Here is a 26,937-nt window from a genome sequence, read left to right as displayed (position 1 = left end):
TGGGAAGCAGTAGGAGTACGAGACACTGAAGGCAGAGAATCCTAACCACAAATACTGAACAAAAGTACACTATCCTTCAGAGCCCTCGGCAGGTTCCCTGGGTCCCCTCTTCTCGCACTCCGGACACCCACACATGCGGTTCTTTGCGGCAGGACTGTTAGCCTTGCGGTCCTCAACAGAAGCAGCACCCTCCCCACCAGACTTCGCAGCGCCGAAGTCCTGATGTGCGTCAGCGTAGCGCTCAGACGAGCCCGGGCTCCGGATCTGAGGGCATCTAGGCACGCAGTGAGCATAAACAGCGCAAATCCCTGCATCTTCCGGGAGCGACCCTGGAGCGCGCATGTGCGGGCCCGACTCCAGCTTGTCCCCTCCGGCACTCCGTAGCGCTCCCTCGGCGAGCTCCACGTAGGCCGCGCAGGCGCCTTGGGCACACGCTCACCTGGTGCCGTTGTCGCCGCCGCCGCCGCCGCAGAGGCTGGATGGGGGGCCGAGGCCAACCGGTGGCACCCAGAAGAGAGAGACGCGGCGGCGGCGACGCCGACACCCGCAGGACGAGTGTGCCGACCCGCCCGCGAGGCCAAGGAGGAGAGGCGAGGCCCGGCCCCCGCGGTCCCTGGTGTAGAGAACCCTCCGTCGCCGCCGCGGCCGGGTCTCTCAGAGCACTCGCCCTCAGGTCGCATTCACATTCAGGAACCCGCGTTGCGCCATGTTCAAGAAACTGAAGCAAAAGATCAGCGAGGAGCAGCAGCAGCTCCAGCAGGCGCTGGCCTCTACTCTGGTACTATGGCCGCCGCGCTCCCCTAGTTCCCTGACCTTTGACTTCTAACCTGAGGCTTCCCCCAAACCCCGGACTGGGAAAGAGCTCAGGGCGGTCCAGGTCCTCCGTGACTCCTGACCCGGGTCCCCATCCTAAAACTCCGTTCTGGTTGGGGGTGGCTGGATTCGTGACACCTGACCTCTGGTAATTTCCCCTAATGCCCAACCCGGTCTGAGAGTAAGTGAGAAGGGCTCCGATCTTGCATGATTTTTGACCCATATCGAAGGTTCCACCAACCATCCGAGACCCCAACTCAAGAGTGAGGGCGGAATGGGAAAACCAGGGTCCCTTGTAACATCTGATCTCTAGACTGAAGTCCCCTCTCTGTTCCCCGACCCGAGATTGAGTACGGAGGGGCTCCTGGCCCGTGACGAGGTCTAATTCCAAACCCTGGTCCAGGCGTGAGGGCCAGGGGTCGAGCCATTCCTGCCCAGGCTGCTTGCAGGAACATTGGGACCTGAAAGAGGTGGCGGTGTGGCCGGCGTCCAGCGCCCGAGGCTGTCACGAGTTAGGCACTTCACATAACTTTGTTGATCCGGGACGGGCGGAGGGGCTGACACTATGCGGCCCAGCAGGGCTTGCGCCTGTCCACAGCTCGGCTCTGCTTCTTCAAGTCTCGTTAATGTTTGTTTTTCACGAACGCTGTTGCTTCAGGAAATGACAGTTTTCAGGAAAAAGGGGGCGTGTTAGTAGTGTTAATTTAAAGAAGCAGAAGCAGTTTACTAAGCAGCTGTGATCGTGTGTTTGGGGGCTGGCAGCACGTGGTCCCTTCAGCAAAGGGGAGGGCGTCTGCTAAATTCCTTCCCAGCCTTTCAGAGTCTCAACAGATGGAGCAAATCTCTCTCTTAACTTTAGAGTTTCTACAAGAAAGGCTGAGTTTTGACTAATTTGGAGGCATTTCTAAACATCTTTAACATAACATTTATCGTATACAACTTTTAAATATAGCTAACTGATTAACAACTACTAAATCAAACAACTTGAGTTTTTTCTGAAACTGTAAATTGAAGTTGTTCTCTAAAAATGTAAAGCTCCCGTAGAGTGAAACAGTGGTTGAGATACATAGGTACATGGGACTGAAAGCTTGTTCATTCTCCCAAGTGAAATGTAGTGATTAAGATTTCAGTACTAAAATTTTACTTTTCATACCATTTACCACAAGCTTTTAAATTTTACAAAACACCATTATTTAAGAAACAAAGGAAAAACTAAAAAATGAGGTACAGATGAGGAGTGTGGGGAAACAGGTGTGGTAGTGAATGTAAGGGACTCTATACATATCACTGATCCAGGATTCTACCTATAGAAATTTATTCTAAGAAAATTTAGGATGTATTAAGCAGTTAACCACATGGATTTTCACTTCAGTGTTGTTTTAATAGGTAAAATCTGGCCAAAAATGTTCAACGCTAGAAAATTGGTTAAACACGTTACATTGGATAGTTATTCCGCAGCCTTAAAAAAATGCCGTCATTTTTTAGGTTCTTCCTCTATGCTAGGCATTTTGCTTGTATTATTTTGTTTAATTCTCACATAACTCTACAACTTAGAGAATCTTTCATACATGGAATGAGGTTCAAAGGGGCTAAGTAACCTGCCTGATGTCACACAGCTAGAGTTAGAGCCTACAGAGATGTAGGCTCTAACTTGTAGTAAAAGATTGAAAAACAGTGTGTAGGGGCTTCCTTTGTGGGGAAAGTATGTATATAAGTGTGTATATATATACACACAGAAATAGTGAAAATAGTTTAAGAAGAATATGCTCCAAGGTGCTAATTCTTTTTCTTATTTGTAATATTATCTTTTTTTCATGAGCTTTAACAAAGGGAGGTTGTCTTTAGAAAAATAGTAAAAGAGCTAGTTAAAAGATAATGTATTAGAGCTCCCAGTTTCTATGGGTTGATGCCTCTGGTGAGACAGTGCATGTGGAGCAAATAATATCACCTTGTATACAAAAGATTTAAAACATTCCTCTTTGATAACATATATTTATTTATTCAGAATGCCAGAGTAAATTAAATTGTTAGTGATCAACTGCTGATAGAAACTTGATTATTTTCTGGTCTTGATCCTCAGCTATTCAGAACTCTTCAAGTTGAGAAGTTCTGGATTTATTTGTTTATTTATTTATTTTGTTTATTTATTTTTGGCTGCATTGGGTCTTCGTTGTTGCGCGTGGGCTGTCTCTAGTTGTGGCGAGCGGGGGCTACTCTTTGTTGCGGTGTGCGGGCTTCTCATTGTGGTGGCTTCTCTTGTTGCGGAGCACGGGCTCGAGGCATGTGGGCTTCGGTAGTTGTGGCACGTGGACTCAGTAGTTGTGGCGCACGGGCTTAGTTGCTCTACAGCATGTGGGACCTTACCAGACCAGGGATTGAATCCGTGTCCCCTGCATTGGCAGGCAGATTCTTAACCACTACACCACCAGGGAAGTCCTGAAGTTCTGGATTATTGTTTTCAGAGTTAAGGATTTCTTTCAAGCATGAATTAAACAAATATTTTTTGATGGGACAGTCCTTTTATAACAGATTACACATATCCTTGTTTTCTCGTGCAAAGGATCCTGAATTTGTATAATATCAATGTCTTTTTTTTTTTTTTTTTTGCGGTATGCCGGCCTCTCACTGTTGTGGCCTCTCCCGTTGCGGAGCACAGGCTCTGGACGCGCAGGCTCAGCGGCCATGGCTCACGGGCCCAGCCGCTCCGCGGCATGTGGGTCTTCCCAAACCGGGGCACGAACCCGTGCTCCCTGCATCGGCAGGCGGACTCTCAACCACTGCGCCACCAGGGAAGCCCTAATATATATATATACTTTTTAAGATTTATTTATTATTTATTTATTTTATTTATTTTTGGCTGCGTCGGGTCTTGGTTGCAGCACGCGGGATCTTCGTTGAGGCCTGTGGGATCTTTTTTTGCTGCCCACGGCTTCTCTCTAGTTGCGGTGTGTGGGCTTCTCTCTAGTTGTGGTGTGCGGGTTTTCTTTTCTCTAGTTGTGGTGCGCAGGCTCCAGGGCGCGTGGGCTCTGTAGTTTGCAGCACACGGCTTAGTTGCCCCGCCACATGCTGGATCTTAGTTCTCTGACCAGGGAGCGAACCCGCGTCCCCTGCATTGTAAGGTGGATTCTTTACCACTGGACCACCAGGGAAGTCCCTCCATTTAATATTTTTCTAACAACAAATATCTACTTGGATTTTTAAATTCCTTACAGAATGAATTTGATAAAAATTATTAAAAAGTAATATAGAATACTTTCTAACTTCTTAGGATATATGTAGTGCCATGAGTAAAAATATTTTTTAACATTTTCAGCCTTTTTCAAATATTACTGAAACTTAAAAATTATAAAAAGCACGGGCGCAAATGGACAATTGTATGATTCCACTTGTATGGGGTACCTAGATTAGTCAATTTCGTAGAGACAAAAAATAGAATGGTGGTTGCCAGGGGTGGAGAGGGGAGGGGGGAGTGGGGAATTACTGTTTAATAAGAACAGAGTTTCAGTTTGGGAGGATGAAAAAGTTCTGGAGATGGATAGTGGTGATGGTTGCACAACAGTGTAAATATAATTAATACCACTGAACTGTACACCTACAAATGTTTAAAATGGTAACTTTTATGTTATGTATACTTTACCACAATAAAAAAAAATTTTGAAAAAGCTCAAAATGTGGGCCTACCCCAAACCTGCAGAATTATAGCTTTTTTAGAGTGGGGCCTCAAAATAATAGTTTATGTAATAGAAATTTTTTTTGTGTGTGTGATACGTGGGCCTCTCACTGTTGTGGCCTCTCCCGTTGCGGAGCACAGGCTCCGGACGCGCAGGCTCAGCGGCCATGGCTCATGGGCCCAGCCGCTCCACGGCATGTGGGATCTTCCCGGACCGGGGCACGAACCCGTGTACCCTGCATCGGCAGGCAGACTCTCAACCACTGCGCCACCAGGGAAGCCCAGTTCCCCTCCTTTTTTAAAAAAATATTTATTGATTTCTTTATTTACTGGCTGCGTTGGGTCTTCGTTGCTGCATGCGGGCTTTCTCTAGTTGCTGCGAGCGGGGTCTACTCTTCATTGCGGTGCACGGGCTTCTCATCACAGTGGCTTCTCTTGTTGCGGAGCACGGGCTCTAGGTGTGCGGGCTTCAGTAGTTGTAGCACGCGGGCTCAGTAGTTGTGGCACACGGGCTTAGTTGCTCCGCGGCATGTGGGATTTTCCTGGACCAGGGCTCAAACCCATGTCCCCTGCATTGGCAGGTGGATTCTTAACCACTGTGCCACTAGGGAAACCCTAATCATATATTTAATTTCCACACTAGTCAACACTGGATAGTTATTTTTAGTCAGGTGCTTTCTTGGTGCATTGCATGTATTAACTAAATTAATACGTGAAATAATAAAAGGTGTGGATTTGTATTATCCCCATTTTACAGATAAGAAATTGAGGCCTAGGGAGGTTAAGTAACTTGTCTGTGGTAGACAGCTAGTACCACACAGCTAAGTGGTAAAGCCGAGATATGAACCCAGTCTTGCTCTAAAGCCCATTCTCTTAACCAGAGCACTATGCTTGTTGCTTTGTTTCAGTTTTTAGTAGCAGCTTGTGTTTTAACGGAAACTAGAGCTTCTCAAAACTCTTGCAGGATAAGTGTTATATATTATACGTACATATATATTTAAGTTCTCTTCCTTGATTTATCGATTGCTCTGGGTTACTTGTTATACTTGTATTTCTTCATACTTGTCATCGTTTATCTTTTTTCTTTTTTTTTGAGAAAAATGCCTTGTTATTATTGGTTGTTTGTTTATATTTATGAAGACCTGGTGAGTGGTTTATTTCAGTAGCTAACATGGGTTTTCTCTGCTCTTACCTGCTACTCTCCTGTGTCGAGGGCCAGCCAAAACACAAAGTCCTGCTTTGAAAGGTGACCATACGATTTATTATCCAAACATTCTTATGAATGAATGGGGACGCTACTGGCAGTTATCTTGGAACATAAACTGGCATGAACTGGGTGGGACTGGGATTGCCTTGGTCAGACTGGGGCGTATTGTTACCCTGCTGCTTTGTGGTACCAGCCCCTGCTATTGGAGCGCTAACTCCTCCGTTGCTCTTTGTATTTGGCTGTTACTGTTGTCTGGAGATCTATTTGGGTTGGGGGAGGCTGACCCCACGTACCTGTTTGTCTTGCAGACACTTAACACATTGCTGAGAGCAGTAATCTCCCTTTATAGTGTCTAAAACTGTGATTTTTTTTTTTTCCTGTTGCAGAAAGTTGCTGCTAGCCTCTCCCGCAGAGCTTCTCTGCGTGTTCAGGGTTATGGCTACCTTTGCCCTGATTTTTCCACCAATTTGAATCCTTTTGCCTTTGAGTCTTCAAAAATTTATTTTCTTTTTGCCTGCGGTGTTCTCTCTCTTGTTCTAGAGTGTTAATCTGTCTGCTTTTCTATTTTTTTTTAACCTTTATTTCAATAGCTTTTGGGTTTTGGGGAGGAAGAGGAGCAAACAGTGTTTATTTTTGCATTGTGCTGGACACCCAGTGGACGCTTTAAGTGTGGTGACTCCTGTGCTTAAATTCTTGGAAACTTTTAGGTATTATTTCTTTGATAATTCCCTCCCCTTTGTTTTTTCTCTTCTGTCCTGAAAGTCCAGTTAGTTAGCTTTTGTGCCTTCAGGATAGATTCTCATTTATTATTTTTTACCCTTTATGGTCTATTTTTATTTTTTTGTTCTATTTTTGAGAGTGTGCTTCAATTTAACTCTTCAGTTGAATTTTTTGTTTTATATATTTATTTATTTATTGAAGTATAGTTGATTTACAATGTTGTGTTAGTTTGCTTCAATTGAATTTTTAATTTTGGCTACTCTATTTTTAAATTTCCCAAGGCTGTTTCTTATTGTCTTTTGCTTTTTCATAGCATTGCTTTTGACATACTGATATATCTTTTCTCTCTCTGAGAATAATGGGGATTTTTTATCTTTCGTTTTCTTTTAATCTTTATTGTATTAGGTTTTTTTTTTAATTGTTTATTTATTTATTTACTTATTTACTTGGCTGTGCTGGGTCTTAGTTGTGGTGTGCAGAATCTAGTTCCCTGACCAGGGATTGAACTGGGACCCCTGCATTGGGAGTGTGGAGTCTTAACCACTGGACCACCAGGGAAGTCCTGTGTTTGTTTTTTGGTTTTGGGTTTTTTTTCTTCTTGTTTTTGGCTCCCTCTTACATTGGAATTTTTCTTCATTCAGTGCTCTGGGCTATCTGTTCATATTTAAGGGCGAGGCACTAACAATCTGATGCTATTTGGAAGTAGCATGTGATTGACACTGGGGCTCACTGGTGGGTGACAAGCTGTAAACTGGTTTTATTGTTGGGAGAAATATCTACATGTTGGTAATCAGAGGCCTAGCTGCCAAGTTTCTGGAAGCAGGTCTGAGAAGGACTGCTGGAGGTTCCACTGTTCACTGTGCAGAACATCGCCTAATCCTGCTCTGTTTAGTCACGCACTTTGCCCTTCTCTCCTGTCTTACTGTGCTTGGTTTCACCCAGTTTGAAGTCTCATTGGCTCCAGAAAATAAACCTCTGTTTCCTCAGAGGCTATGTAAGGTGGGACAGGGGACCTGGGGAATCTTTCAACCAATCTTTCTGGTTTTGATCCTGTCTCATCTTGCTTTATAACTTTTGCTTTAAGTCCTAAGTCTTTTTATGGTTCTGGGGATGAAAATAGGCTTCTTCTCATCACTATTCCCTTCTCATTACTATTCCCTTCTCCATGGGGTTGTAGTGGCTGTCAGCAGTACTGTTACTTTAGTATTCTTTCACTCACATCCAATCTTCTGAAAATTGGTTGAAATTTAACTCTTTGGGAGGGAGAGAAAATAGGAGCATATATAGCCAATCTCCTATGTTTAACTAAAAGTCTCCTTAAATTACTTTTGAATGAGTGGATTTCGCCATATTAAAGGGCTGTTTTTGAGAGGTAAGCATTTATAACATGAACAGCAATATTTCATTTCCGGCACTACTATTTAGATGTCAGGATGTGGAAGGTACTTTATTACAGACATAATGGAAAGCTCTAATAATTTTGGTAACTAGTATACAGAGGTTTATGTGAAGCATTAACTCCCAGTTACTTTGGCCATTCCTTTATAGCTGGGATGTCGGATGGGTTTGGCAGAGACTTTCAGGAGTGCCGTGGTGAGAAGGAGTCTACGGCTATGTCCTTGCCATGATTGATTACCATGGGTGTAGGAGGGAGAAGTGAAGCCAGGTGTTTGTTATGCTTGTGTAAGAATAACATCTCATCTATTGGGGGCATAACTTGAGAACTGAGTAGTGTCAAAAGGCCTCTAAGCAGCCAAAATGTTAATGTCACTAGCTTCACATTCCATAGTTTAATGTATGTTGTTTATAAGAATACTTAAAAAAAATCCCTCGCTCAGAGCTTCCTTATGCTTATTTTGTCTACAGTTCCAATAAATGTAGTTATCTAGTTTCTAAACTAGTAGCAGGCTAAAATGGACAGAGAAGATATACTACAAGTAGCATATTGACAGGAATGACAACTGACCTAGAAAATGTTAAATTATATTCAATTTCCTTTTATCTTTGAAAACTAGAATTAGTTATTTTTGGAAAGGTGAAACCTCATTTCAGAAAAGTGTAGATTCAAAATGGTTAAACCTCATTGTTATCTCCAAACCCCTTCAGGTATTAGTGAGGTTTAACCATCTTGAATCTATAACTGTAGATAGATATCTGTCTAACAATTCAGCTATTTGAGTAATTCTTTCTATGAAAACTCCCAGATAATAGAGCCCCTTATGGAATAAACTATGATTAACATAGTTTTGACTTTAATGTAGAACTTCCCAGTAATGTGAATGTCCAAAATTTGTGTTTTTGTTATCTTTAGATTTTATTGTTCAACCTAGAATTAATGCTTTTTAATTTCTATTTTGTGGTATATTTAAAATATATTAGATATATTTATATTTAGATATAACTATATTTAGATATATTTGATGTATTCTAGATTTAATAGTTAGTGGCCATGTTTATCAACATTGTTCTTATACAGAACATGGTATGATGAAAGCAGTTCAGGTGGGTTGTGGAATCTGTGGATTGGGATCAGCTTTTTTTTTTTAATGAAAGACTAGATTAGGTCAAAATGTGGCATCTTATGTTGTAAAGGTTAAGGTTTCGTAAAACTTTTGTTTTAGAAGTGTCTGTGTGAAAAGGATGTTTTTGTTTTACTGTGGGTCCCAGTGAAAAAACTTTGAGAAATAGTGATCCCGAGAATACTGGGGAAGTGGATGAGGGGCTCAGAAGACCTGTTTGCTAACCCAGATCTTGCAGTATGCAACCTGATCAAGCCACATAAGCACTGTGAGCTTCTTACTTTCTTGTCAGGAAATTGGGGATGATAACTGTCCTGCTTACCTTTCAGATTGGTTGTGAGAATCAAAAGAGAAAGTATTTGAAAGCATTTGTAATTTCAGAACGCTTCTTTATTTAACAGAGCCTGCTAAGGTGCTGTGCGGGTGTTGTATTTGTCTTGAAGGGTAGATGTAGTCTCTGTACCATAGGGTTGAGAGACAGTTACTCCTGGTGTGGTGGGAGTGTGAGAGGATCAGGGTGGCATCTGATAGAGTCTTGATGGGTAATGAAAAGTCATGGTGTTCAAGGCTTATTATTCCTAAAGGTGACTGTACTAGTTTCCTAATGTTGCGTAACACATTACCACAACCTTGCTGCGTAATAACCCAGTTATTGTTTCACAATCTGTATGTCAGAAGTCTGGCATGACATGACTGGCTTCTCTGCTCAGGGTCTCATAAGACTAAGATCAATTATTGTCCAAACTGTGTTCTCATCTGGAGGTGAGGGTCCTCTTCCATGCTTATGTGGTCGTGGTAGAATTTAGTCCTTTGTGGTTGTAGGACAGAGGTCCTTATTTCTTGCTGGCTGTTGAACGGGACCGCTTTCAGCTCCTACGGCTGCCCACAGTTCCTTGCCACTTGGCCCCCACAGGCCTTTTGTTTTCTTTCAGGGTAGCAGGAGTGCATCTCTCTGCTTTCTGCTACTGCCTCTGCACTCTGGACTCATTTGAAGGGCTTGTGTGATTAGGTTGGACCCGCCCAGACAATCTCCTTTCAATTAACTCAGAGTCAACTGGTTAGTAACCTTAAATATACCTGCAGAAACCTTTTTGCTATGTAAGGTAAGACAATCAGGGCAGTGATAGCTCATATTCACAAGGTGAGGGTCATTTGGGGTCATCTTCAAATTCTGCATACCACAGTGACTAAAATGGGTTTTTTTATACTGAAGTTGAGGGCTATGGTCAATTAATAATCAGTTAGTTGGCAATAAAAATATTAATTGTGAGCCTGGTTATAGCCATCAGGTTTTTTTGGTAAATAGCCATGAGAAATCTGAAGACAGATTTCTAAGCTATGAGAATTAATTAGACCAAATTTAGTTTGAAGGAATCTAAATCCTTATATATTTTGAAGTGAGAGGTTAGCCTGTTAAAGATCCAGGACTTTGGGATAAACACTCAAGTACAGTTAGTTTTTTATGCATGTTTTATACTTTACAGTCATATCCATTCCCTCATGTGATCCTTACTTTTGCAACTCCAGAGGAAGACCTACAAGCCATCAGGCCAAACCTTGCCACGTGGTACTACTTTTTGGAGGACAGTGTGTGTTAGAACCTATTCTTTAACTTTATAAACCCCAACATTTGATTTTGCTGATTTATCCAGAGCTGATGAGGCTCCCATTACGATTAGGCTCACATGAGGCCAAAGTAAAAAGACATAGTCCCACTTAAAAAAATTCACAGTGGAGGCGTACTTTTCAAGTGATTTCAAGGTCCCTGTCTGAAGTAGCCCTGTCCTGGCATCTGGGCATTTGGAAAGCTGAATTATTAATCCCCATATTTTTTGGATATGATGACATCACAACAGAGAGGGTTAGCTAAGAGCTATATCCTTTAGCCTAGTATTACTTCTCTAATTACTTTCCTAACTTTTTGCCCTCTCGGTGGCCCTTTTATTTTATTTATTTATTTATTGGTCTGTTTTAAAAAATATTTATTTAATTTTTTTGGCCGCGTCGGGTCTTAGTTGCAGCGTGCGGGTTTCTCTCTAGTCGTGGCACAGAGGCTCCAGAGCATGTGGGCTCTGTAGTTGGGGCACGTGGGCTTAGTTGCCCCGTGGCATGTGGGATCTTAGGTCCCCAACCAGGGACTGAACCCATGTCCCCTGCATTGGAAGGCGGATTCTTAACCACTGGACCACCAAGGCAGTCCTGGTGGTTCTTTTATTAAAGGAGATATTACATACAACCATTTAAAAGTAGATACAAATGGAGTTTCTCCCGGTCATAGTGGTAGCGTTTGAAACATCTACAGCCTTTGAAGCTGGCATGGTTTGAAATTTATGGCTCTAGGTGTGGGAAGGGTTATTGCACTTCCCTCAACTTCAGTGAGAACTGTTTCTGAAGTGCTCTGAATACTTGTGATTTTTGTTTCAGTCCTGGGTAAACACTGTCCAGTAACTGCTTTCCCTTCCCATTTTCTAAGCACAATGTTGGCTTCATACATTTTCTAGACATTTAAAACATTGATAAGCTTCAGCTTTATTTCACATTCAACCATTTTGTTGCTTAAAGGCCTTACTGTTTCTGTTTTATCTTGATTGAGAAGGGATATCTTATCCCCTAAGGTAACTGCTGCACATAGCTAATTCCTTCTGTCACATGTTGATTTTTCTGGTTCATCTTTTAGAAGGTATGTGTGTGCTGGAATTCTATTCTGTAAGCAACAGAACTCAGTCTAGCTAGTTAAGCAGAAAAGGGGTCTATTAATGAATAGTTGGTGACTTACAGAATTTTCAGGAGGGCCTGAAAGTCTGGGCTGATCGCTGTGCTCAGCCACACTTGGGGGGCTGCACTAATAATAAGAATGTTACAGCCGCCTCAGTTTGGCAGCATTGCATCTTGCACTGGACAGTTCTTGTGAACGACTGCATGAAGCTCCGTGTCTCCATGTTCACCAGCTGATGAACTGTATTAATTTTGCATGTCTGTTTTCTCATATTACCCACTTATGACTCAGACTCTCGTGTGGGTATGTTCATTGGTGGAGTTCAGGTCACCTGCCGTAGATGAACAGAAGACTGGGGTGGTGAGTTTTCTGAATTCTGACTTACAAGCACTTACAAGAGCTGTTTAGAAAAAAAGGTTATTAAACTTTGTCATGTTTTGTTCATGTTTTCCCCTCCTCCCAGTTAAACTATTCCTTTTGATTTCTGCTTCTGACATAAAAATCTCTTTCCCATTCAGAGATTATAGAAATAGACTCTCATATTTTCTCTTACATTTCAATTAAAAATCATTTAAATCTTTAATATAGCTTAAGTATGAAGTGAGGATCTGATTGATATTGCTCCCCCATATGGATGGCCATTTGTCCCAGCACCGTTTATTGAGCATTTGTCTTGATTAGAAATTTTAGACTTATTGTAAACTGAATATGTATATGTGTGTGTAGAGTGTGTGTATGTGTGTGCAGCATTCCTCGTGACCTCTCTGTTCTAGCATAGCCACAGCAGTATGTACTGACTTGACAGATTAGGGCTGCATTTGTTCATTCAATCATTTATTTAACAAATATTTATTAAATGCCTTTTTAGGTAGTGCTCTACAGACTACAGAAGGGTAAGACATTGAGACATTTCTTTGTGGAGATGAGTTAGGATCTGTCTTGTTATGGGTGATGGGGGGGTCTTGAAGTTTTGGTTTTATACTTTTTGGACTGTTTTTAGCTCACCTTAGAGTACACCTCAGACTCCTAGTTTAAATTTGGGGCCCTTTCTCCTGTGGGTTTCTGTATAGGACTCATGTGTTCCTTTACAGAACAAATGGACTGGCATCTCAGTATTGTGCTATGGTGTGCATGGTGTTCTCAAAGCACGGCCCTTGACTAGAGAGATGTTTACCTGTGCAGTTCATTATATTGAATATTAGAGCTGGATGGCACTTCAAAGATTGAATTGACAACCTTATTTTTTAATGAACTTTTAATTTTGGAATAATTTTGATTTACAGGAAAGTTGCAAAGGTAGTACAGAGAGTTTTCATATACTTCTCACCTGGTTTCAGTTTCCCCTAATGTTATCATCTTTTAAATAAAATTTTATTTATTTATTTTTGGCTGCATTGGGTCTTCGTTGCTTTCTCTAGTTGTGGTGAGCAGGGGCTGCTCTTCTTTGTGATATGCGGGCTTCTCATCGTGGTGGCTTCTCTTGTTGTGGAGCACGGACTCTAGGTGTGCGGGCTTCAGTAGTTGTGGCACACAGGCTCAGTAGTTGTGGCTCACGGGCTCTAGAGCGCAGGCTCAGTAGTTGTGGCGCACGGGCTTAGTTGCTCCACGGCATGTGGGATCTTCCTGGACCAGGGCTCGAACCGGTGTCCCCTGCATTGGCAGGAGGATTCTTAACCACTGCGCCACCAGGGAAGTCCTAATGTTATCATTTTATGTTATCATCATGACCTTATTTTTGAGGTTAATTTTAGCCCTCAAAATGTTAATTTAGCTAAGATCATAGTTCTAGTTGGTGGCAGAATCAGACCAAGGACCCAGTAGGTAGCCTGGGTCTGCTAGTTGATTATGTTTCAGTTATCCTTTTCTGTTTTTCATGTATTTGCTCTTTTCCTTCCTTTCACTGGGTTCTTTGGGCATGGACTGTGAGAAGGACTACCTAGTACATAGTGCGCTCATCAATGTAGTCTTTCTAATTTGTGCAATAATTTTTAAATCTAGGCTTCCTCCAATTCTTCAACGCCAACGAGAACCAGGAGCAGGACGTCTTCACTTACAGAGCAGCTTGATGAAGGTACACCCAATAGAGAGGTAAGTTTGGAATTTCTTCTTCAATAAATCTTTTACAAGAAGCTTATTAATTTAAAATGTAATGCTACTGTTGATAACAAAATGGGAAATTATGTAATTCCTAGGTATTGTTTTTATTTTAGTAACAATTTTTGTTTTCAAATAGTAGTGTTGCTTTTGTAAAGTGTGTTTTCTTTGAATATCTTAATTTGAGAGGATAATATACTTTGCCTTTAATATTTGAAATTTTCAAAATGATTTGATAACAATTTGTTCAGCATAGCACTATGTGGGGAGAAGTCCTATATTTTCAAGCTAGTGATTGGAAACTGTGAAGTAACTCCTAATTCCATGTGACTTGGAGCTGGCACTGTAACTCAGATTAGATTTTTTTCCAACTTTTTTTCTTTCTGTGAAGGATTATATGAGTCATGCAAGTAAAACATAAGTACACAAATCAGGGTAAAAAGAGGGTAAAAGAAAAAAGGATAAAAAATAAATGCATAAATCAGTGAATTATTATGAAATGAATCCCTGTGTGACCACCACCCAGGTCAAGAAAAGGAACACTGCCACACTAGAGTGCTGCTTCCCTTCCCCACAGAAGAGCACCATCATCCTGACATCTTGATATTTGCTTCCTTCTTTTTTTAAACTTTTTAAATTTTTATAGTACCACTTAAATATGCTTTCTGTTGTAAACCTTATAGTTAAACCTTTGGGTTGTCTAGTTTTTGGCTATTATGAATTATGGTGCTGTGAACATTATTGTATATTTCTTTTGCTACACATGTACCTGCATTTCTTTTGCTATATACTTAGGAGTAGAATCACTGGGTTAAAGGGTATACATAGTTTTACCACTTTAGAAGATAATGCCCATTGTTTTTCAGAATAGTTGTAGAATTTTACCTTCCGACCAGGAGTTTATGAAAGTTCTTGTTGCTCTATATCCTTGCTAGTCTTTAATTTCAGCCATTCTGGTGGGTGTGTAATGTTCTCTTATTGTAGTTTTAATTTGCGTTTCGCTGATGACTAATAAGATTGATCACTTTTCATCTGTGTACTGATAACTTCTTTTGCGAAGTGCTTACTTGAAAGTCTCTTGCTCATTTTTCTATTGGTTTATCTTTGTCTTATTGATTTGTAGGAGTTCTTTTTTATATAGTGTGGATAGGAATTTTTTATTGGGTACATGCCTTGCAAATATCTGCTTCCACTTTGTGGCTTGCCTTTTACTCTCTTAATGGTGTCTTTTGAACAGAAGTTCTTAGTTTTAATGCATTCCAGTTTATCAATATTTTATTTTATGGCCAGTGTTTTTCATTTTTTAGTATTCTTTTCTTGCCCTTCAGAGTATTTCCCGTTATTATCCTGTTTTACCTTTCACATTTGGATCTATACTCCATTTGGAGAAGATTTTTTTCAATATGGTGAGAGGTAGGGATCAAGTTTCACCACCGCCCCCCTCCCCACATAGCTATCCAGTTGTTCCATTCTTTCCATACTGCTGTACTGTGCTACCTTTTTTTCAGAAACTAAGTGTCCATATTTGAGTGGATTTCTGGACTCTTGTTTCTGTTCTGTCATTTGCTTTGTCTTTGATCTGATCCCACACTGTCTTCATAACTATAGTTTTATGTTAAATCTTGCCCTCATTAGAGTAGGTCTTCCCTGTCTTAGTTTTAAAACCAGAACTCCATAGACTGGGTGGCTTAAGCAACAGACATTTATTTCTCAAGCGTTCTGGAGGCTGGGCAGTCCAGGATCAAGATGCCAACAGATTCAGTATCTGGTGAGGGCCCTCTTCCTGATTTGTACACAGCTGTCATCTCATGATGTCCTATCGTGACCTTTCTTTGTTGCATGCACCTAGGGAGAGATGGAAGAGTGGGGAGGCAGCTCTCTTGTATCTTTCTCTTTTATAAGGACAGTAATACCATCATGAGGGCCCTGCCCTCATTACCTCATCTAACTCTAATTACCTCCCAAAGGCTCTGCCTCCAAATACCATCACTAAATATCCTTGGGGGTTAAGGCTTCAATATATGAATTTTGGGGGACATATGCAGTCCATAGCACTCCTACCTTGTTCTTCTTGAATGTCTTAGTAATTCTTGTACCTTTCCATATAATTCCATGTAAATTTTAGAATCAGATTTTCAAGTCGTACAAAACAAACTCAAAACAAAACAAAATAAAATATAGCACTGACAACAAAGAAACAAACCTGTAGAGATTTTTATTGGGATTGCATTGACTCTATAGATTAGTTAGGGAAAAGTCTCAATATTATGAGTCAAATTTTATAATCTTTTCAGTATTATAAGTAATACTGGACTGAGCATTTTACATAATGCATAAGTTATAATGCTGTTATTCTTTAGGATAGATTTCTAAGAGTGGGATTGCTGGGTCATAGGGTGTATGCAAATTAAAAAATTTGAAAGATTTTTCCAAACTTCCTTGATGTTATTTTAAAACATAATTTAAAAAAAACTTTATTTAATAGATGTTGATAGCAAAATAAACTTAAAAACTTCATAGTAGTTTTTGCATTCAAAGTTAATGGCATATATACTGTGTCCTTGGTTTATGTATTTAAATGATCTGACAAAGTACATAAGAGTATAAAGTATATGCATACTTTCTTTGAGATCTTATTTTCTTATGCATTATTTGCAATATTGCAATTCTTTAACTTTATGATTTCAAGTTTAATGTTGTTGAACTTAGTGTATATGTGTAACCAGTTGGAATGAAAGCTGCAGTACTGAGTAGTGAAAACACTTTTTGCAGTCAGTGTTAATGGCATCATTCCTACACTTACTATATTGATTGATATTATGGTATATTGGTTTACATATAATATAGTAGAAACCTTGAAAACAACTTGTTGATTGCTACTATTGCTTTTTTAAAAAAGATTTATCTAGGATGCTTTAAAACATTAAAATTGAATATATCTTTACAAAATAATCCTTTCTGAAAGGGATGGTTTGAGCATTCTTTTACAGCAGGCTAAGTAAGCTAAAGGTTAGTTTTTATTTCTTCCCAAATTTCAATACTAAAGGTCCTGTGCTTATAGGTATAGTTTAAGAAATGGTTTCTGATTGAAAGCCAAAGCAGTATCATCACTTCGTCTCCTTGCTTTTTTAAAAATAATTAATTAATTAATTAATTAATTAATTTATGGCTGTGTTGGGTCTTCGCTTCTGTGCGAGGGCTTTCCCCAGCTGCGGCAAGTGGGGGCCACTCTTCATCGCGGTGCGCGGGCCTCTCACTATCGCGGCCTCTCTTGCTGCGGAGCACAGGCTCCAGACGCGCAGGCTCAGTAGTTGTGGCTCATGGGCCCAGTTGCTCCGCGGCACGTGGGACCCTCCCAGACCAGGGCTCGAACCCGTGTCCCCTGTATTGGCAGGCAGATTCTCAACCACTGCACCACCAGGGAAGCCCCGTCTCCTTGCTTGTTAAGCATTTTCTAACAACTCTAAAAGATATTTTTGACCACAGAGTGAAATGTAAACTTTAGTTCAACTTATTTTACAGTAAATAAAGGACTTTTAAATTTCATGATTAACTTATAGATTAAAGGACATTACATAAAATTATCTTGTTATAGAGAATGGACCTGAGGACATGAGGAGGGGGAAGGGTAAGCTGGGACAAAGTGAGAGAGTGGGATGGACTTATATACACTACTAAATGTAAAATAGATAGCTAGTGGGAAGCAGCCGCATAGCACAGGGAGATCAGCTCAGTGCTTTGTGTCCACCTAGAGGGGTAGGATAGGGAGGGTGGGAGGGAGATGAAAGAGGGAGGAGATATGGGGATATATGTATATGTATAGCTGATTCACCTTGTTATACAGCAGAAACTGACACACCATTGTAAAGCAATTATACTCCAGTAAAGATGTTAAAAAAAAGAAAAAAGCTTGGTAGATAAAGTCTAAGACAGATCCATCTTGTACCATAATCCACTTTAAGGTAAATGGTAAATACAGATGTATCATCTTAACCTAATGTAAAAATCCAGATTTACAGAACAAGTCAATGAAAATATAATTTTTTTTCCTGTTGCAAGAAAAAGAAAAAAATTGTTAGTCACCATGCTGCACGCCACCCCCACCCCCCGCCCCAGGTTTTTCATCTTGTTAAACCTCTAAGATGGAAGATACTCTGTCAATGGTGGGATCCTCACTTTTAGTTTTAAGTTTCTTTTTAGCAAAATGTGGAAGTTTAATTCAAATTATAAATATTTGTCCCATCTCTCCAGTAGGTACAGTAAAGTCTATGCAATCTAGAATGCTTGGGAAGTAGAATGGTTTCATTAAGTTGAAATTAAGTTAATTTCCATCAGTTAAATGTTTTACCTTTTTTCAGCTATTGCTGAAAATCCTAATGTCTATTTTCCCATATTAGTAAATATTATATGTAAATCTAAGTAAGTCTGTCTTTGATTGCAGTGTCTCAGGCTTCCTTATAGGGCTGTAAAAAAATCATCTATATGATTGTAGACATTAAAGGCAAAGGAGAGTAGGGTGATGTGCACTGACCCTGAGGTCTGTGACTCTCTGGCGCTCTTTCATCCTGCACAGATGGCTGATCTGTCCAGTTGACCTGGTACTCTCTCCTGGGGATCCTAGGCACAGCCTCAGTACCGTCATCATAGGGCTTCCTTCCCCTTTGTGTTGCTTGAGATGAATCTTTTTTGCCTCTAGAGCGGGGTGCCTTTGAGCAATATGTAGTGTGGCATCATGTAAAAGGCTAACTAGGCAAATGACACTAACTGTCCTCCTGCCCTCTGCTCCACTCCGATTTTTTTTTTTAACTGAGAAAAAATTCCTATAACATAAAATTTACCATTTTAAAGTGAACAATTAGGTGGTATTTAGTACATTCACAATGTTGTGCATCCATCATATTTGTCTAGTTCCATGATATTTTCATTACCCTAAAAGGAAACCCCCTACTCATTAAGCAGTCACTCCCATTCTCCCTTTTCCCCAGCCACCACTAATTTGCTTACCTACTGTATGGATTTACCTATTTTAGATATTTCATTTAAATGAAATCACACAATATGTGACTTTTTGCATCTGGCTTCTTTCACTTAGCATCATGTTTTCAAGCATCATGTTTTCAAGGTTCATCTATATTGCAGCATGTATCACTACTTCATTCCTTTTTATGGCCGAGTCTAATGATTTTTCTAAGAGAATGAGAATATGTTTATTTGTTTGGAGTAAGATCTGGAATAGACTAGTGAGAAGGGGTTGGTTTTTGGAGTCATCTAAATTTGCTGGCTGAAGGATCTTTGAAGGTTGACTTTTCAGTGACTGAGGTTTTCTCATGTGTAAGATGGCAATAATAATGCCTTCCTTGTGGTGGTGTGGGGATTACCAGTAGTACAGCAGGTAACTCTCCTCACGTGGTGCCGTGCATGTGGTAGGTGCTTACTAAGTTGTTACTGGGGCAGCCACGGAAGACGGGAAGGGCTGCTCCACTTACCCTGCGTAGGTCCCCTCACGAGGGGAGGGAAACAGATGGACCATTATGCGGATTGGGGCCCTAGGGATGTTATTGCGCCATCTTTGCCTGCTGAACTTTCGAAGGAATGATATTTTCACTTTCCCTGCTACCCTGTTCTCTAGTTTGCTGTCTTGTGGAGGCACTTCCTCATAGATTGGGGGTCAAAGTAGGCATGTCCATTCTTTCCCTGGGAACTCATCTGTTCAAATTTTTCATATTATTTTAAAATTAAACTTTAGAGATCAGTTTATTTTTATATATGTATTTTGACTAAAAAATGCATAGAAAGAAATAAACTATTGTAGTTAATCAATGGATTCTGTTCTGTTTAGTAGATGTCTGTTCATATATACTGTATGCTTTTTTTGCTTCCCTACATGCAGAGAGAGAGCCTGGTGTAGTAGAAGGGTCACAGGATTCCATCCCTTACCTGCTGTGTGGCTTTAGGCAGCTTTCTTTAACTTCACAGAGCCTCAGCTCTCTGAACTTCAAATTGTAGTGAAATGAATATCTACTCTCACAGGGTTCTTGTGAAGGCAAGTGAATTCAGAAGTATGAAAATACTCATAATTTGTGTATCACATACAAAAGATCGTTATTATACAGAAAAGAAAAGGCTTCTGTACTCACCAGCTCTTGAACAGCATGGACACTGCATTTTGTATTAAGAGTGACATTGTGGGGAAAGAAACAATGAAGTGTCAGGCTGCTTTGGAGTAGGTGCTTTCCCAAGCTTCAAGAAAGGTGTCCCTTTTTCTTTCTTATTCTCTTAATCTGAGATATTTTTCAGAAGCAAAATGCTGCCTCTTACCTTAGTGGTTGTCTTTGTATTTCCAAGTCAATTTTCACACTCCGTGTGATGACCCCTAACAGGGAATCTTGATACTCTCAGATTTGGACAATTCTTTTTTTGAATTTTGTTCGGTTTTTTGGAATTTATTCTTTGTTTCAGGGCTTCTAAAGGCATCGTTCTTTAGGAATTATTAAGAAGTATCTTCAAAATAATGGGTGATAAATGTTTCTTCTTAAGTTTGGAATTAATTTTGCCCCTAAATGAATTGGCTTTCAAAGCTGGATATGCTTTTTTTTTTTTGTTAGATGTTAGATTATAACCTACTTACCCTCTGTCAGTTAATCAAAGGAAAAGCCATGCCTGTTAGATTGTCTTTGGTATCTATTCAACGCTCATATTTTTTCTTTTGATCTAATGATAGGACATGAATTATATTAATAGGTTTCCTAATATTAATCCAGTCATTCATTCCTTAAATCAACTCTGCTGGTCAGAGTGCATTTTTAATATACCGTTGTTCTCTGATACTCATTTTATTAACATTTTCTCTGACTCTATTTGTAAGGAGAGGGGTTTAATAAATTGGAAACTTTCTATCTTCTCTTCTTGCTCCTTTCTTTTCCTTCTCCTCCTCCATTTATTTAGGTCTTCTTTAATTTCTTTCAACAAAATTTTATTGTTTTCAGAGTTCAAGTTTTGTATTACTTTTGTTACATTTATTCCCAAATATTTTTTTCTTTTTAATGTTAATATAAGTTGAATTGTTTTCTGAATTTCATTTTCAGTTTTCTTGTTATTCTACAGAAATAAAATTGGATTTTTATAAATTAATCTTGTTATCCTGTAACCTTGCTGAACTCATTTCGTAGTTCTAATCATTCTTTCGTGGATTACTTAGTTTCTTCTTTGTACAAGATCAAGTCATCTGCAAATAGAGGTAGTTTTACATCTTCCTTTAATCTGGCTGCCTTTTATTACATTTTCTTGCCTAATTTTCCTGGCTAGAACCTCCAGTTGAATAGAAATGGTGAGAGCAGACATGCTTGTCTCTCATTCCTGATCTTAGGGAAAAGGCATTCAGTCTTTTTGTCATTAAGTATGATACTAGCCTTGGTGTTTAATAGATTCCCTTTCTCATGTTGAAGAAGTCCCCTTCTGTTCCTAGTTTGTTGAATGTTCTTAGCATGAAGCAGTGTTGGATTTTGTCAGATGCTTTCTTTGCATCTTGAGATTGACATTGTGGCTTTGTTTTACTCTGTTGATACGATGTGTTATATTAATTGGTTTTGGATATTAAACCAGCCCTGTATAGGATAAATTCCACTTGTTCATGGTGTGTAATTTTAAGTGGCTGGATTTGATTTGCTAGTTTTTTTTTTTTTTTGAGGATTTTTGTGTCTATATTCATAAGAGATGTTGGTCTGCAGTTTTCTTTTTTTTGTGTGTGTGATGTCTGGTTTTGGTGTCAGGAAAATTTTGGCCTTATAAAATGCGTTGGGAAGTGTTCCCTCTTGTATTTTGTGGGAAAACTTTGAAGATTAGTATTAGTTCTTTAAATGTTTGGTATAATTTACCAATGAAGCCATCTGATCCTGGGCTTTTCTTTGTGAGAAGTGTTTTGATCACTAATTCAATCTCTTCATTTTTTATAGTTCTGTTGATATTTTCTGTTCCTCCCTGCATCAGTTTTGGTAGTATGTGTCTGTCTAGGAATTTGTCTGTGTTATCCATGTTGTCCAGTTTGTTGGCATACAGTTGTTCGTAGCATTGCCTTATAATCCTTTTTATTTCTGTAAATGCAGTAGTAATTTTTCCTCTTTTATTCCTGATATTAGTAATATAATATGAATCTTCTCTCTTTTTATTTTACTCTGTCAAACAAAATATGAACCAGTGTTTGATTCCACTTTCTTGATGAGTGTAGTGAGCATTCTCAGGATTGGAGTGGCAAGCTGATCTTTGATGACTTATTTTTCTCAAGTCCCAGATGCCCTGGGACTTAGCAGAAATTACTTGAATCTGTTTTGTTACTTTCCTGGTTTTCTGGCCTGATATGTGTTTTTTACCATCTTTATATAGCCTTGGTCTTTTCAGTGTTCATCAGTCCTTTTTTGCTATCTTTTTTGTTTAATGGCTGCTACTATAGGCAGTTTTTTTCTTGTATCTTCTGCTGAGTATATTGTGTACTTCTTAAGGTACACATTATTGCAAATAAGAAGGAAGTGAATTTGACTCAAAAAAGTAAGTGTTGCTACTAACAGCTATATATAACAGTGTCTGGGAAGATAGAAACAGGACCTCTTCTCTTCAAGGCAGATATACTAAAAGATACTAAACTTTTTAGGGTCCCTCTCCTAATAGGAGGTACATTAGTACATAGGAGACATATTAATTCATTACATATAGTGGATGCTAGGTAGCAGATGCTTTTCCGCTGGCATTAGGACTTAATTTTCTCTTTGAACTCTGGTTGAGAAGGACTAGGAGGGTTCTGTGCTGCCAGAGTTTGATTGAGTGCTGCACGCCAGAGGCTAAGGTGGGGCTCATGGCACTGGTGAAAGGAGGTTGAAAAAAGCATTTCCCAGCTGATGCATAGAGCTCTCTGTGGCCCATTGTGAGAAGCTGCTGTCTCTAGGGAGGCTTCGTGACCAACAACTGAACCAAACCTCGCATCCACTTAGTGACTGAGTCTGTGGTAACCTCTGTGTTGTGATAGGGCAGGAGACCCAAACTGGGGCCCAGGGAATCAGATTGACTGGATAAGGAGGGATGAGCACAGGAGGAAGGAGAAGGAAAATACCTTCCTCAAAATAAACCTGTAAATGAAAATGCTAAAATAAATGGTAAGAAGACGGCCAATAAAAATCGGAATTGGGATATCAGTTTATTCCAGGTGAAATTAGAATAATTAAAAGGGCAGTCTGGGGCTTCCCTGGTGGCGCAGTGGTTGAGAGTCTGCCTGCCGATGCAGGGGACATGGGTTCGTGCCCCAGTCCGGGAAGATCTCACATGCCGCGGAGCGGCTGGGCCCGTGAGCCATGGCCGCTGAGCCTGCGCGTCCGGAGCCGGTGCTCCGCAGCGGGAGAGGCCACAACAGTGAGAGGCCCGCGTACCACAAAAACAAAACAAAACAAAAAAAACAAAGGGCAGTCTGGATAAGACTTTGAAACAAGTATTTTCAGTAGGATAAATGAAGTAATAGTTTTCTTAAAAAGAACAGAGAATTGTGGGGAAAAAACAGGCCAAAAAATAGACTAGATAGATATGAAAAAGAACCAATTAGAAATCCTGGAAATAAAAAAAAATGATATAAGAATGTAAATCAGAATAAAACTCAGACTGGTCCCAGTTCAAGGGAAAATTAGGGAGTTTGAAAAGAATACTGAGTAATCCCACCAAAAACACAGAGATAGAGATAGATAATTATCTAAGAGTAAGAGACATGGAGGATAGATTGAAAGCTTTCAACACATATCTGATAGGAGTTTTAGGTAGTCGTCATGAATGTTGAGATACATAAAACTTTAGTCAGTGTTAGTTCAACTGATGGGACCACACAGAAGAGGCGAATTAAATTCTTAGCAGATTTGAATTAGAATTTCAACGAAGTTTGAATGAGCTGAGACAGACTTATTGAGGATATTTGAGAACTGAATCTTGGGAGACTTTGATAGGCATAAGAAGCAAATGACAAGGACCACAAGTGGGGAGGAAGCCTCCTTAGGCTTTGAAATAGCTGTCAGTGGAAACTAATTTCGACATACTTTGCTTTTTTACTTGGGCTATGGCATGGAATGTAAATCGTTGTTTGGTAGCACCTTCTTTTGAAATGTTTGGGCAGCATGTGTTTCTATACTGGTTTCTATACAGCTTTTGTGTTTTTCTCTTAAAATTCCAAATCTACTTTTAAAAAATTTTTAATTTATTTATTTTATTTATTTTTATTTTTGGCTGTGGTGGGTCTTCGTTGCTGCGCGCAGGCTTTCTCTAGTTGCAGTGAGCGGGGGCTACTCTTCATTGCGGTGTGTGGGCTCCTCATTGTGGTGGCTTCTCTTGTGGAGCATGGGCTCTAGGCGTGCAGGCTTCAGTAGTTGCAGCACTTGGGCTCAGTAGTCGTGACTTGCAAGCTCTAGAGCTCAGGCTCAGTAGTTATGGCGCACAGGCTTAGTTGCTCCATGGCATGTGGGATCTTCCTGGACCAGGGCTTGAACCTGTGTCCCCTGCATTGACAGGCGGATTCTTAACCACTCAGCCACGAGAGAAGCCCCAAATCTACTCTTAACTGTGAAATTTTAAATTATTTCCTTATGTGATATGAAGAATGACTTCATTTCAAAAATTAACTTTGGAAGCCTAAGAAGAGTGAATTTGTATAGCGTTTAACTTAAGATAACATCCACTCAAAAGATGACTTTTCTGAGTTTCCGGGAGAGTAAGATTTTCAGCAGGAGTGGAAACTTTGTATGATACCCTAGAGCCAAACAGGCATCTAGTGTATTTTAGTATACTACTGACACTAAATTTTAGGGTTTAGTATAAGATCAATTCTTGAATCCTACCCAAAGAGTACCAGTTATTAACATAACCAAAAAAGACTTAAAAAAAAAAATTGTCTCATCTGTAAGGTGGCCTCTAATGTAGGACCAGATGAAGAGTTAATGAAGGCTCTAGTCATTATCCATAACTCTAGAGCACTGAGATGAAAAGTGTAAGTTTTTAAACTTTTGCAGACATTTATTTTATGACATAATTCTTCATTATATATTGTATAATATACATTAACAGCTAAGTTAATGTTGCAAAACTTTTGTTTTTTAAAGTTTTTATTTTGAAATAATCGGATTCATGGGAGGTTAAAAAATTTCTTCTTAGGGAGGCTCTGTGTACCCTTTATCCAGTTTCTCCCAAAGGTAACATCTTACATAACTATAGTACACTATCAAAACAAGGAAATTGACATTGGTAACCTCTCTGACATCACAGAGCTTATTTAGATTTCACCTGTTTTGTGTGTGTGTGTGTGTGTGTGTGTGTAATTTTATGCAGTTTTATTACATATGTATGTTTGTGTAACCCCCACCATGAAAAAATTCATTTTAATTGTAATTTCTTATACATCTGATTCATGATAGCTAGTATTTTGGTGTATAGTATACAGGTTCTGAAAGAAAATTGAAGCTCAGAAGAGAATATATATCAAAAGACCTAGTATAATAGAATTTATCCTTAAAACTTATTATAAATTTGTTTCAAAAGTTTCTTCTGTATGTTTTGGAGAAAACTGTATTTGTATATAAGTAGAAATAAATGATGATTTAAAGTTTTATGTGTTTATACTCCCCATAAATTTCCATGCTGTCTTTTTGAATATATAAAAATGAGTGGCTCAATATTTGTTATACTAAGGCTTTGTGTTCTTTACCATGTTTTGTTCTTACTGGTATAGGCTCTCATACTGAATTGCCAGATGTGCTGTGGTGCCGGTTGCATATATCATTTGTATGCCAATAAGCAAGTTGTTTAAAGTTGAGTTTTGAGATCCAAAACAGCTCACCTCATCTCCCTTCCTGACCTTTCCCAGCAGCTTACTATTTCTGTGGGTGGAGTGATGGGTGGCAGCAGTGGTGGTGGCACACGGCCATTATAGCGTTGTGTGTGCTGTGCGGTGGGAACACTTTGCAACATGCCCTTATGATTTGTCTTTCATCCTTTGTTTTATTTTTATACCTCTGCTCATTACACTGAATGAGACAGCTCCTAGCCGGGATGATAGCAGAGCCTGCTTTTCTCTCTGAGTATACTATCTTTGCTTTGGATTCCTCCAAGCAGCCTAAAACCCAGACTGATGGTGTGGTGAGTCCTTCCACCGCTTTCTGCATTCCCTTTGTGGGGAAGCAAAGTAATTTGGTAATTCTAGAAGCACATCTCACGTTGCTTGTCACTTACCATCTCTCAAAGCATCTTCAGTGCCCTGTTGCTAACCTCCCTCTAAAAAATCAGAGAGTAAATTGCTGAATTCTGATGGCTGGTGTGTTTTCTGCTAGCTTTTTAACAGCAACAAAATAACACTGTTTTCATTAATGTAGTGAAGAATACTTTCACTTGGTCTAAACTCTAAGTTTTCTCCCTAGGGAATGTTTGCTCGTTAACTAAAAGAGGTAGGCATTGCTAGGAATCTCTGTTGGTAGGAGGCCAAGAATATTTTGAGATGTGACTCACATTTTTAGGAAAGAAAAATGCATTGTATGTAAATCCATAATTAAACAACATTGAGTAGGCAGGTGGAGTCTACTGTAACAAGTAATTGCATCTTATTTTGGGAGAGTACCAGTTTTCTGTGTATTAAACATTTGAAAGGAAATAGTTACCTCTTTATTTTTCAACTGACTGAATTCATACAATTTTGAATCTTGTATATATTGATAATTTCACTTGGGGAAAGTAGACTTTCTTCATAAAGTATCTGAGTTCTTAATTTAGCAAATTAAAACTTAGGGATGTTTGATTGCCTAGTAAGGATGCTCTTCTTGTTAGAATGGACACCGACTGAACTGGGATTGAGGTTTTTTTTTTTTTTTTTTTTTTTTTTTTTCTTTTTGCGGTATGCGGGCCTCTCACTGTTGTGGCCTCTCCCGTTGCGGAGCACAGGCTCCGGATGCGCAGGCCCAGCGGCCATGGCTCACGGGCCCAGCCGCTCCGCGGCATATGGGATCCTCCCAGACCGGGGCACGAACCCGTATCCCCTGCATCGGCAGGCGGACTCTCAACCACTGCGCCACCAGGGAGGCCCCTGAGGTTTTTTTAAACAGCGAGAATTGGTTTAATTTATTAAGTGGCTAGTAATGAAGTTAGAACACTTCTGTATTTATCCATGCAGCCAGTAAAGACTTGGTCTGCA

The 26,937-nt window shown here is 39.8% G+C and overlaps 1 protein-coding gene across 5 annotated transcripts in view; it reads left to right on the top strand.

Moving 5' to 3' along the window:
• Window positions 1-450: 450 nt before the first annotated feature.
• The window catches only part of GOLGA4 (golgin A4), a 111,986-nt gene continuing 85,499 nt past the window's right edge, over window positions 451-26,937 (top strand). For 3 of the 5 annotated variants that reach the window (XM_082639859.1, XM_082639858.1, XM_082639857.1), the window contains exons 1-3: window positions 451-778; window positions 13,644-13,733; window positions 25,794-25,892. In XM_082639859.1, coding sequence (XP_082495985.1) covers window positions 707-778; window positions 13,644-13,733; window positions 25,794-25,892 — 261 coding nt within the window. In that variant the 5' untranslated portion in view covers window positions 451-706. The remainder of the gene's footprint in view (window positions 779-13,643; window positions 13,734-25,793; window positions 25,893-26,937) is intronic. The other 2 variants (XM_082639861.1, XM_082639860.1) reach the window with 1 other exon arrangement.

The sequence above is a fragment of the Mesoplodon mirus genome (assembly GCF_964341445.2).
Source record: "Mesoplodon mirus genome assembly, chromosome: 12".
NCBI classification, from domain to species: Eukaryota; Metazoa; Chordata; class Mammalia; order Artiodactyla; family Ziphiidae; genus Mesoplodon; species Mesoplodon mirus.
The sequence above is the reverse complement of the archived record's forward strand: the minus strand, read 5'-3'. Positions and strand labels throughout refer to the sequence as shown.